Raw genomic sequence first — 13,051 nt, forward strand, 5'->3', positions numbered from 1 at the left:
TGTTTAAGAGATTTCCTTTAGCTTCTTTTTCCTTATCGAACCTGCTCGTATAAATACTCCTCGAAGAACTGCCTTAAGTGTCACCCACTTTGTTACAATACTGGAGGGGTCATGAATATGGTCGTTGTAAAAGGACCTAATTGCCATAGGAATTTTGGAAACTAAATTTGTTTCATTTAAAAGAGATTCATTGAGTCGCCATATGTTTCTCCCCGTAGCTGCAGATTGTGCTTTGAAAGTAATAACAACCAGGTTCGGATTCCTATTTTTGTCTCAGTGACGTTCAGTAGTGATATTTTGATATCTATCCGAGAATAAGTGCTATGGACATTTGAATAAAAAGTATAATCTTTCTCACCTGGGTATAAACAGCGCCATGTATCATACAAATCATATGAGTTAATAAGTTTAAAAAATTTGAAGCTCAAGAGGGTGGTCTGATGTAGTGGGTTCTTGCCATTACTTCTCTTTATGTCCACATTTGGGTCTAATATGCAATTGAAATCCCCACAGATTATAGTTTGACCTTTACACAATGCCTTGATTTTAGAAAGTGCTCTACTCAAAAAATACATTTGCGAGTTATTCGGGGCATATAACGAGGCTACTGTTAATTGTATTCCATTTAGGTTTCCTACCACTATCAGTAGTCTACCTTGCCTATCCTTATATATTAAATCCTGATTAAATGACCAATCCTCGTGGAACATTATAGCGACCCCTTTTGTTTTATGAGGTGAAAGGGCGTGATATATTTGCGGGTACCTTGTAGGTTTGAAAGTTGGAGGATTTCTTATACAACAATGTGTTTCTTGAAAGCATATTATTGATGCTTTACAATGATTTATCTCCTGTATTGCTGCACGTCTCTTAAACGGGCTGTTTAACCCGTTAACATTCATAGACATTATAGGCTTCTTAACAGCCTGCAAAAATAATCAAGGCAGGGGAGACGGCCGATCCTCAGCCTTGACCTGTAGATCGCTTGTCTGGAGCCTTGTTCCCCACCTTTTCACCGGTGGGGGATATCTCAGTCCCCACTGGTACACATCTGTGGCCTTCTTTGCGAAGTACCGACATTGTAAGCAAGTTGGAGGGTTGAGGCCTGCTTCTCAAAATGGCTGGCACACCGGGGCCTGCTGTTCCACAAGCCCACCCACAGCCACCTGCTTGCATGGACCCACTCCTTCGAGCTTTGAACGTTCGAGCTCTTACCTTAACCGCCACTCCTATGTGCCGATCCAAGGCATTCCAGACCCGGCCTAATGGGCGACGCTGCAAAGCGGGGCTTCTCTCAAGCATCCCCCACGCGGTACGGCTGAGGCGGAGATGCAGGCAGTTTGCGCCTACACGCCGAAGATCTATTTCCCACGCCTGTTCCCGCTCTTCTGGACAGCAAGGCAACAGAGGCCTCCTTCCACAACTCGGACCACCCGAGTGGAGGGCACATGATAAGCGGTGCTGGAGATTCGCGAGCAAAGGACCCAGCCGTTGGGTGCTGTCGAATACAAGAGAGCCTCATACAGAAAAGCCTTGCAATGTGGGACCGGTGGGGTGAATCCATCGATATAGCTGGACTACAGCATCCTCGTGGCAGTGTCTCCCCCTCCAAGGGCATAGACGGATGCTATCCACAGCCTGTCTTATTGCAGATATGATTAGCTAGATTAATAAAAAAATAAAAAAAACCTGCTTAAATCGACTAGTAGCCTTAGATTGTTTATATAGTGCCCAGTGGTATTTTCCTTTAGCTACTCATCCTACCAGTGGTATTTTATCATTGTTTACTAACACTGCATTAACCTAGCATGCTAGTTTAAACCTATGCATACTATAGATTCTCCATGTCTGGAATTTCAAAATAGTTTGTCCCTCCTGATCCTGACTTTGGAAGCCAAAAGGCCTTTGACAGGGTTAGGTGGGATTTTTTAAACACAGTTTTAGATGCATTTGGCTTACATGGCAATCTGGAAAGATCCGTAATGGATTTGTATACCTCTCTGATGGCTAAAGTGGTTGGTAGTGTTTTTTCCCCTGAATGGTTTCATTTAAAAACAGGACCAGGCAAGGTTGCCCCCTCTCTCCACTTGTATAGCTGATGGCAATTGAACCATTGGCAGTGGCAATAAGAGATAATGACCAAATTAAGGGAATAAATGTTCTGAATGATTGTGTTAAACTAACTAACTATGCTGATGACATGGTTCTCACTCTTGGGGACCCACTCAACTCAATGAATAATTTGTGGCGGAACCAACCTCCCCACTGTGCACTGGAGAAGCCTGGTTGCTCGCCTGCTTCCTTTAGACTATGGCCCGGCAGTTAAAACCTTTTATTTTCCCTGCAGAAAGGCTTATTCGTGCCTTTCTGCCGGGGTGTTCGGTAGATTCAATCTACCGAACAAAGTACCGATCTGGGGACAACCTGGGAACTGGAGTGTGCCGTCAATTGACCAATCAAACGAACACGTGGCGGCGGCCATCTTAAACTCCCGAACAGTGGTGTTTTGCCGTCAAGTGTCTGGAACTAAAATCGGACACTCGACTAGGCAAACACCGCTGAGACCTCCAGACTTCCGTGGATCCATGCCGAAACTGAGCCGCCATTCGGTAGAAAGACTAATGATAACATGGGGATTCTAACGAACACAAGGAAACCCACGGATGGCAAGCCGTTCTGGACTTTTTATAACACTAACAGAGACCGACCGCAAGGCCAAACCTCATGGAACTATTTTCGGTTACTTTGCCTGTGCGGTCGGTCAAAACTTTAAACCTCCATAGCTCCTGAACCCCTGGTCTGATCTGGGTGATTTTTGAGTATGTTGCTCACCCAGACCAGGGCTATCAGGGGATACAATTTAGAGGTGTATTCTAGGCACTTGGGGTACATCTAAAACTTGGGGGAAATTGTGCACAGTTTAATTATGTTAACAGATAATGTAGTGGGAGGAGATGTGTGGGTTGTACCTTGTACTGCATTGGTTAATGTATTAATTGTTGTGTGTGCCTCCCTTGCATGGGAGAATCCCATAAAAGCAGGGGTTGTGTGATTAAACTCCGATTCTGCTTAACCCTCAAAACGAAGTGTCGTCTCGTTCTTGGGGGGAATTGGATTGTATGCTGACTGCCAGGAGTGTAAGCTGATTGTATGCTTTTCCTGTTCGGCTGTCTCCAGTATTGGTGTGTTTTCTGTTCGGGAGTTGGTGAATTCATGTGTTTTCAGTTCGGGAGATTGGTGCTTGCAGTAGCTGCTGGTGCATTGGAAAGGGGAATATCGCATAAACGGTTTTTAACCTCTGGTGAGCGAAACGCTCCGTTACATAATTTGATGCCACTTGTGGAGGATTTTTTGCTGTATTCAGGTTATAAATTGAATCTCAATAAGTCAGCTGCACTTTGTCACATGCTTCTATTACTCACTTAGAAAGTGCCAAAGGAAAGATTTGGTACAAAATTGAACAGTCCATGACACAGGGTGAACAGCATTTTACCTGACGCGAGCCCTTTACTTTGGCTAATTAAAGATAAACAAGGCACTATGTTAGGAAACCCAACAGCTTAATCCATAAAATGTTTTATCATATTAGGAAAAACAAAAAAAGACCTTTCACTACTAGATAGAATAATCCTTTGTCCTCCTCTCACTTATTTAATGTACAATTGGCCAGACCTAAATGTACAATATTGGGTTAAATGTAGTCTTGTCAAAATAGATAATCTTTTAAAGGACCACTATAGTGCCAGGAAAACAAGCTTGTTTTCCTGGCACTATGTAGTCCTCATGGCCCCCCTACCTTTATCCATCACCAGGCTCCCTCGGCGCTGGTGACCTCTCCTCCCCCTCCGACTTTGGCTCCTGAGTACTCAATGATTTGCTGTGGATGTCAGCATCTTCTCACGGTGATTTTCACAGTGAGAATCGTGGAAGCGGCCTCTAGTGGCTGTCAGTGAGACTGCCACTAGAGGCTGGATTAACCCTCAGTGAAACATAGCAGTTTCTCTAGAACTGCTATGTTTTCAGCTGCAGGATTAAAACTAGAGGGACCTGGCACCCAGACCACTTCATTGAGCTGAAGTGCTCTGGGTGCCTATAGTGGTCCTTTAAGCAACAACTAACTTGTTTCATTCACTATGCACTGATTATAATCTGGACAACAAAGAGGTTTTTAATGATCTAAGACCCACAGTGACAATAACCCCTTTCAGAGGCTCTTAGTCTGTGGGGAGGGGGCAGGCCTTCAAGCCTCTCCAAAGCTTTGTAGCACAGGAAGCTTCAGTCATAACCCCCCCTCTCCCGCAAAAGGTAAGAATAACCAGGTACCAGTTCTCCACTGGGATATTGTCGATTGCCGCTCATGTGCGAATAGACGGTAGAAAGCTTTGGATACACCTTAACTAACAACCAGTATCACATGACTGACCTTATGGATTATTACTACGAAATATCCCTTCTGGGTGACGTCCGTAACTACTATTGAGTACCATCGGTTTTTTAAACACAACCAATGAGTTTGATTATATAGTATCTGACCCTCATGACTTCCTGGAATGGTCACAACCCGGAAAAACTAATGAAAGCCAATGGAAATGTCCCAAATATTACCTATATAAATAGATATTATGCATTACTACACCATGCTTCTGATGAAACCCCAAAGGTGAAACGCGTAAAGTGTGGTTTTACTATTTAGCTGTATTATTTTAAATACTTATTTTTATTTTTTTGGGTTATTATAAAGTTAAACCTTTGTAGATTTAATTTATTTTGGATTGCACTTTTTACTATTTTGGTTTCCTGTCTACATATATCCTAGGTGGGGATTGTTCCACCAAAACTCTTCAATACTAGAGCAAGTCCATGCTCTATCCTATGTGAGTATTATACTTGCCTATATTTTGTTCACATAAACTTTACTATACATGTTGCACTTTTTCCATTTTTATCTTCACATACTACATGGTTCCGTTGGAATACAAGTCCGCAATTGACACTCTTAACCCCATGAATCCACATTCTTTAAAGCTGCAATTAACATCGTACCCCACATTCCATTATTTTGACAAAGATTTTTAATCCAACTCACAAACTGCAGAATGTCAAATTTCTTCTTCCCTTGAATGACGTTGATCTGAAAGACATGAAGAGGATGGGGTGAGCCTGACTGTAAGCGGACATCATGATTCATTGGAGGGGATGTTCGATGATAAAACAATGAGTCTGGTAATACATGAGACCTATTCATACAATTACGTTTATATCATTGGGATAAAAAGCCTAAGCAGTCTCCAAATTCCAGGTCCAATTTCAGACATTAGCTATAGAATAATAGATAAGATAGAATTGACTGTAATGGAAATTCACTGAAATCAAGAGATTTACTGAAACAAATTGGGGACTACTATTTCCTATGCCTAACACATCTAGACACTGGGCGGAGATATCGCCATCTTGAAGTGTCAATCACCCAGCCGTCACCAGAAATGCCTACAGAGAATTGGCTCTGTCTGTGGAGGATCCCGCGGTCTTGTGCTGGAGGTTTAGGTAAGTAAATCTCACCTTTACCTGCCACCCCGCCAGAGGACCACCAGCGGCAATGTCACCATCGGGGGTCTTTGCGAATTTTGTGACAGTGTCACTTTAACGATAAAAAAAAATGAGGGAGTTATCTACTAAACAACTGAAAGGTAAAAATGACGTTTAAAAGATGTTAATTTTCCTGTTCCGGTTCGAATTCACTGAAAGCAAATGGATCCTACTATTTACTAAAATCCCACTACTACAAGCGGTCACTGCTCCCTTTGTGTAAAGTGTGTGAGTGGCAGGGCTGGCCTTAGGTGTGTGCAAGCTACAGGGCGCCATGGAGCAGGGGGCGCAATGCTGCCGACACAGCTCACACATGGTGGGCCGGGATTATAATTGTTTTATTGTTTTTTTTTAAATCGTCCAACTATGCGGCGAGGGCGGAGCTTAATGAGGCGGGGGCAGAGCTAAATGTGCCGGGTAAACGCAGCATAGGAAGCAGGAAGGAGTGCCTGTTTCCCCAACAGCCAGTCTCCAGGAGCTGCACTGCCTGTCTGCCGCCACAAGAAACAGGTAACTATGTGTGATTGTCTGTCTGTGTGTGCGTGTGTGTGTGGCTGTCTGCCTGTGTGTGTGTGTGTGTGTGTGTTTGTGGCTGTCTGCCTGTGTGTGTGTGTGTGTGTGTGTGAATGTTTTCCTGTGTGTGGGGAAGTCTGCCTCTGTGTGTGTGTGGATGTTTTCCTGTGTGTGGGGATGTCTGCCTGTGTGTGTGGCTGGCTGGCTGTCTGCCTTCCTCTGTGTGTGTGTGTGGCTGTCTGCCTGTCTGTGTGTGTGGCTGTCTGTCTGTGTGTGTGGCTGTCTGCGTGTGTGTGTGTGTGTGTGGATGTCTGCCTGTGTGTGTGTGGATGTTTTCCTGTGTGTGGGGATGTCTGCCTGTGTGTGTGTGGGTATGTCTGCCTGTGTGTGTGGGGGGATGTCTGCCTGTGTGTGTGTGGGGATGTCTGCCTGTGTGTGTGTGGGGATGTCTGCCTGTGTGTGTGTGGGGATGTCTGCCTGTGTGTGTGTGTGGGGATGTCTACCTGTGTGTGTGTGTGGGGATGTCTACCTGTGTGTGTGTGGGGATGTCTGCCTGTGTGTGTGTGGGGATGTCTGCCTGTGTGTGTGTGGCGATGTCTGTCTGTGTGTGTGGCTGGCTGTCTGCCTTCCTCTGTGTGTGTGTGTGGCTGTCTGCCTGTCTGTGTGTGTGGCTGTCTGCCTGTGTGTGTGGATGTCTGCCTGTGTGTGTGGATGTCTGCCTGTGTGTGTGTGGATGTCTGCCTGTGTGTGTGTGTGTGGATGTCTGCCTGTGTGTGGATGGCTGTCTGGCTGTGTGTGGATGTCTGCCTGCCTGACTCTGTGTGTGTGTGTGTGTGTGTGTGTAGATGTCTGTGTGTGTGTGTAAGAATGTATGTGTGGCTGAATGTACATGACTGTCAGTCTGTACCTGTGTGTGTGACTGTCTGTCTGTAATTGTGTTTATCTGCCTGTAACTGTATGTGTGCGACTGTCTGTACCTGTGTGTTTCTGCCTGATCCTGTGTATGTGACTATCTGCCTGCGACTGTGTGCATGTGGCTGTATTTGACAGTGTATATGTATAACTGTGTGCATCTGACTGTGGGACTTACACATAGGCCTAAATGCGTATTTTTAGCTGAATTAAATACCCATCACACACAGCCAATAAACCCAGCAAAAAATATCACCTACAACCAACACACGCATATCACACACAGTTAATACACCAATTAAAATATCACACACAGCCAACACATAGCATACATATCACACACAGTCATCACACCTATCACATACACAGACAACACAAACATCACATCATATTATAGTGAGATGTATTACAGTGGAGCTCTGGTTTATAAAATGCACATTACTCTGTGGTTTATAGTTAGGGATGTCGGTGATACACTGTTTGCCTGGGCCTGCAGGTTTACCAGCTTGAGGGATGGTGGTTGAGGCTTTCTGGCTTCCCTCAGAGCTGCAGCAGCGTGGATGGTGGCTGGCGTCTCCTTGACACAGGTGCTCTCCTCTCCCCAGGTATGGCTTGGGTTCCCCCACGCGCGGCCTGTCTCCCTCTGGGGCCTCCCCTGTGGCCACTGCTCCTGGGGGCTGCTATGGCGCCGGCCGGCATTCCAGCCCGCCGGCTCAGCTACCTCCCTTGACACTACTCCTCGGGCCCGGTTGAGGAGGTGGAGCCCGGGCCCGAGGCATCACCAGGCCGGCGTGTCTCCAGACACGTGGCCTTCAACTACCGCACAGGACTTGCGGCCTCCCCCTCCTGCAGCCGCATCACAGGCTGCGGCCTCCGGCGTTGGTAATCGTGCCGGAGGCAGTAGGAGGCGGGCGGCGCGTCCCGCGAGATGTGTGGCCGTCCAGAGGCCTTCCCGACCGCCGCATGGCTGGCTCAACGGCGGGGCTGTGACTGGGGCCCCGGCGGTGAGTGGGCCCTGCAGGCCACTAAGGTACTGCCGATGGGGGAGGACCTCTCATGGGCTGGGGCCTCCTCTGCCAGTGAGGATGGCGCCCGTGGGGTCTCTCTCCTCTGCCCCCCCCCTTCAGTTTCTTCCCTCCCCACTCCTTTCCCTGGAGCCCTGCTTTTTGCCTTCCAGGGGCCCCAAACCCTCCTCCGGTGTCCCAATGGTTTTCCTGCTGTTCTGACGGTCCTTCTGTTCTTTCTCCCCATCCCCCTCTATCTGTTCCTCTCCACTTCTCCCCTGTGTCCTCCCTCCTTCCCCCCTTCCTTTTCCTCCTCTGCTCTTACCTGGTCCTGTCCCTTCTGGGTCCTCTCTGCCTTCTGTTCTTCACTCCCTGGGTCCCCTCTTCTCTCTGCTCGTCACTTACCTCGGCTGCCTCCTGGTGTGGAGTGTAGGCTCACCTCCTCTCTGTGCTCTTCTCACAGGACCTGGCTGCAGTTACTAGAAATGCCCAGCAGGTGGCGCCTGGAACACCTTGGAGGAACACAGTGGAAGCTAGAAATCAGTGTCTTCTGCCTGGACCTTCTACGCTTGTTATGCCACGGGCGGTTCGTCGGGCATTGGCTGGTGAGTACAGTGTTCCTTCTTCTTTTATCCAGTCGGGTCCCACGTGGGGGGGGTTCCTTTCAGGTCTGGTTTTTTTTTTTAGCACAGTGGGAACGAAACAAAAACAAATAAATAAATAAATGTATATATAAATAAATGTAAAAAAAAAAAAGTACATGAAAACCACTTAACGGGGAGTCCGCTCTGGTTATTCAGCTCTGGACAGTTTGGTCTCCAGCTCAATTGCTCCTCGAGAATCCTCTGCATTGTTCTGCTGTCATGACACTATCTGGGACGTGTGTCATCCCTAGGGAGAGCTGGGTTGGTGGAGGTACATCTTGCAATTCCGTCAACGGCTGGCGGTGCGACCCTCCTTGTCCTGGGACCGGATGGACTTAGGCCTCTGGTTTTCCTTTATGGCTCGCCAGGCGCCTCATCAAGGTGTGTTTTCATCCTTTCTTGGGGTGGGGGTCAGTGGGGGAACGCCCTCCTCCTCATTGGCCCCCAGCAAGAGGCTAGACTGTTGTTGAAAATTCACAGATGGTCACGGTAAGTGGGGTCCTGGGGGGCCCATCCCATCTCCCATGCTGGGGGGCCCATCCCATCTTCCATGCGGTTTCATGCGGGCAATCTGTCGGGATAGGGGATGTGGGTGCTCTCTGTTCAGGACCTTCGGTCCATAGGGGAATTCCATCAGGTGGAAAGTATCCATGGGCTGGTGGGCCCATCTTGGCCTCCAATACGGTAGCATGTACAGGCAGGCCCCGTAGGTCTCTACCACTGACTTTCGCCTGTTTACTGCTGCAGGTTTGGGGCCATTTTAGGCTCTCAATGGTGTGCTGACTCTTGCCCAGTAAGCTGGCAAGCATCGGGGATCTTGCAGACTCTGGCTGTCTTGGAGCTCTTCCCCATTCTGGTGGCATTGTTGGCATGGGGTACCCAACTCACGAACAGGTGGGTAGTTTTTCCATTGCGATAATCTAGGGGTGGTGCAGGCTGTCTATCATTTAACCGTATCCTCTACCCCGGTGGTACTCTTGCTGCAGCGCCTAGTTCAGCGCTGTTTGAGTCTTGATGTGCTGGTGAGCTCTGTCTTGTTCACTGTGGGACGTACTTCGGGCAGTGGCTCCGCAGGCCAAATTATAGGGCAGTGGAGATGTGGGCACTTGGTCTAGCGGACTGATGAAGCTGATCCGTGAGTCAATCTCTACAGCTGCGTGGGGCCCGCTGCAGTAAGGTGTGAATGACCGGGACGGGTGGGAGCGTTACCGTTGACCGGGACGGGTGGTTAGCGTTCGGTGAGTTCTATTCCTTCCACCTGGCTTATTCGGCCTCCTGACCCCTTGTTTGGTTCTCGAAGACAGAGGTTTTTCTCTCCCACTTCCATTTCATTGGGGTGTTCCACTTGGGGCTCGAGTTCCTGGGTATTGATGGTGGGGAGTTCAGGGGGCATTCATTCCGGTTAGGGGCGGCTATAGAGGCCGCTAGGCTTGGCGTGCCAGCGCCAATGGTTTAAAGACTCAGAAGGTGGGAGTCAGGGTGGTAGGTTCCTTATGTTCACCCTGCCAGTCTCCGGAGTTAATTTCTCTCTGCAGTTACTGTTCCCCCCGGAATAGGGATCATGGGATGCTCCTATGTCATTTTGGGCCAGGAGGCGTGAGGTGGTCCAGCCCGGGTGGCGAGTGGTTAGATCTTACGCCTTCTTGAGCGGAGGTTTGGTGGTTTGGCACCAGATGCATGAGGTGGGTGCGGCAGCTGTTTTGTCATCCATCTGGGGTGGGGAATGACCTGGGTTCGGTGCTCGTTTGTGTTGACATTATATCTGGACGTGGCACGCATTCTGTTTTTCTTCCCAGATGTCTACAGTGTCTGGGCTGAGGTTATCGCCCGTTCTTTCTGGCAGCGCACTCAGCAATGGGAGTGCCCTGGTGCGCTGCCGTCGGAAATTGAACAAGATGGTTTTTCTAGGTTTGTCTTGGGGGATTCCAGTTCGCCTTAGGGTTATGAGCGGGATGTGGCCTAGTTATTTCAAGGGGATGGGGTGCACTTGATGGAGGTCGGACTCTGCCTCTATTAATCTCGCTCTGCAGGAAGCGGTGGAACAGGCCATGGATGGTTTTGGTGGGGTCCCCCGCTGATTTTAGGCGTAAAACAGCGGGGTTGTGGCCGGGGGTATGTCCTTGCCAATTAAGTTTGAGATGGTTATGTTAATTATGTGGCATGAAGTAAACAAGTTTTCAGGTCTCAACCTCCCCTGCTCTAAAGGGTTAACCTTAGGTTACCTGTTATGCTGTGCCCACCAAGTGTGGATAAGGTCGGCTGATGGCAGGCACTGGAAGAGAATGAGTTTATGCTGAGGGTGGAGGTGAGAGGAAGTGGTACATAGGCGCATGGTCAGTTTATTGGCAAGGACGTATGGGTTCACTGTATGACACTATGTGTTAAGTTATATTTTAAAGGACCACTATAGTGCCAGGAAAATAAACTCATTTTCCTGGCACTATAGTGCCCTGAGGGTGCCCCCACCCTCAGGGTCCCACTCCCGCCAGGCTGAAGAGGGAGGAAAGGGGTTAAACACTTACCTTTCTCTAGCGCCGGGCTCCCTCGGCGCTAGGGACTCGGGGACTCTCCTCCTCCTTCGGTCGTCATCGGCTGAATGCGCATGCGCGGATTAAGCCAGTCCAAACATAATTATGTGATTTGATTAATTAAAATTTGATTGACATGCCTGACAACACAGGGAGAAAGTGCAGAGAATTTATTTTGCAAGCACTATATTTGACCCTGTAACTCTCCAAGACACCATAAAACCTGTACATAGGGGGTACTGTTTTACTCGGGAGACTTTGCTGAACTCAAATATTAGTGTTTCAAACTGGTAAATTGTATTACAACGATGATATTTTAAGTAAAAGTGAGGTTTTTTGCATTTTTTACAAACGAACGACACTTTTATGGACTATATTATTGTTGTAATATGTTTTACTGTTTTAAAACACTAATATTTGTGTTTAGTGAAGTCTCCCGAGAATAACAGTACCCCCCATGTACAGGTTTTATGGTGTTTTGGAAAGTTAGAGAGTCACATATAAGGCTTGCATTTCATTTTTTTGACATTGAAATTTGCCAGATTAGTTATGTTGCCTTTGAGAGCGTATGGTAGCCCAGGAATGAGAATTACCCCCATGATGGCATACCATTTGCAAAAGTAGACTACCCAAGGTATTGCAAATGGGGTATGTCCAGTCTTTCTTAGTAGCCACTTAGTCACTGACACTGGCCAAATATTAGTTTTTTGCTTTTTTCACACAAAAACAAATATGAACGCTAACTTTGGCCAGTGTTTGTGACTACTAAACACTGTGGCTACTAAAAAAAGACTAAACATACCCCACTTTCAATACCTTGGGTTATCTACTTTTTCAAATGGTATGCCATTATGGGGATAATTCTCATTCCTGGGCTACCACACCGTCTCAAAGGTAACATTACTAATCTGGCATATATTTGGTATATTTGACCCTGTAACTTTCCATAACACCATAAAACCTGTTAATGGGGAGTACTGTTGTACTCGTGAGACATCGCTGATTACAAATATGTGCATTTTTTTGCAGTAAAACCTAACAGTATTACGACATTCACAGCTAAAATGTCAGACGGAAATACAAATTTAAAAAATAAATCTTATTTTCTCACATTTTTTTACATTTTATTCATAATAAATTATGTTCCATATATAAATAGTTAATGATAAATTAGAGCCCTGTTTCTTCTGAACAAAATGATATATAATAAGTGTGGATGCACTTAATGCGACAGCGGTGAATTACGGTTGAACAGACATATAGCGCAAATTCCAGTTTTTCTTTACGTTTTATTTTGATCAGAATGTGTACTATTGACTCCGTCCTGAAGGGGTTAAAACCCTAGTGCTGGTTAATTACATTCACCTGGTTGATAACATTCAAGGGGTGACTCCCACGAATTAACCTCATTGTGGCGAAAGTAACCTCGCTGGTTTTTGGAGGGGCCTGTTTGCCAGCCTCCTGCCCTGCGACTATGGCCCCTGGCATGTATTGCCCTTTAACCCCTTAAGGACAGAGCTTCAGAAGCTTGTCTTTCACTTAATGACAACGGAATTTTTTGCATTTTTTTGCTGTTTGCGTTCAACTGCAATTTGCTTTTTACTTATTCATTGCACCGACACATATTATATACCGTTTTTTAAAGGACAGAAAGGGCTTTAATTTGATGTAACACATATATATATAAATGCTTATTTATTATTAAAAAAATACAGAAATATGCAAAAAAATGAATTTTTGTGTGTTTTTTTTACAGTTTTTGCAATAATAATGTGTACATAATTAGTGCAGGTTAAGGAAAGTAATTAAAAATAAATTCATTTAGTTGTTCTGAATTACAGAATATATAATGTGTCTGGGATTT

General features: G+C 46.5%; 1 protein-coding gene across 1 annotated transcript in view; it reads right to left on the reverse strand.

Moving 5' to 3' along the window:
* Positions 1–13,051, reverse strand: part of ACAP1 (ArfGAP with coiled-coil, ankyrin repeat and PH domains 1) — a 292,765-nt gene that overhangs the window by 202,787 nt on the left and 76,927 nt on the right. Inside the window, exon 7 of the mRNA XM_063449848.1 lies at positions 5,087–5,131. Coding sequence (XP_063305918.1) covers positions 5,087–5,131 — 45 coding nt within the window. The remainder of the gene's footprint in view (positions 1–5,086; positions 5,132–13,051) is intronic.

Source organism: Pelobates fuscus, chromosome 3 (assembly GCF_036172605.1).
Source record: "Pelobates fuscus isolate aPelFus1 chromosome 3, aPelFus1.pri, whole genome shotgun sequence".
NCBI lineage: Eukaryota > Metazoa > Chordata > Amphibia > Anura > Pelobatidae > Pelobates > Pelobates fuscus.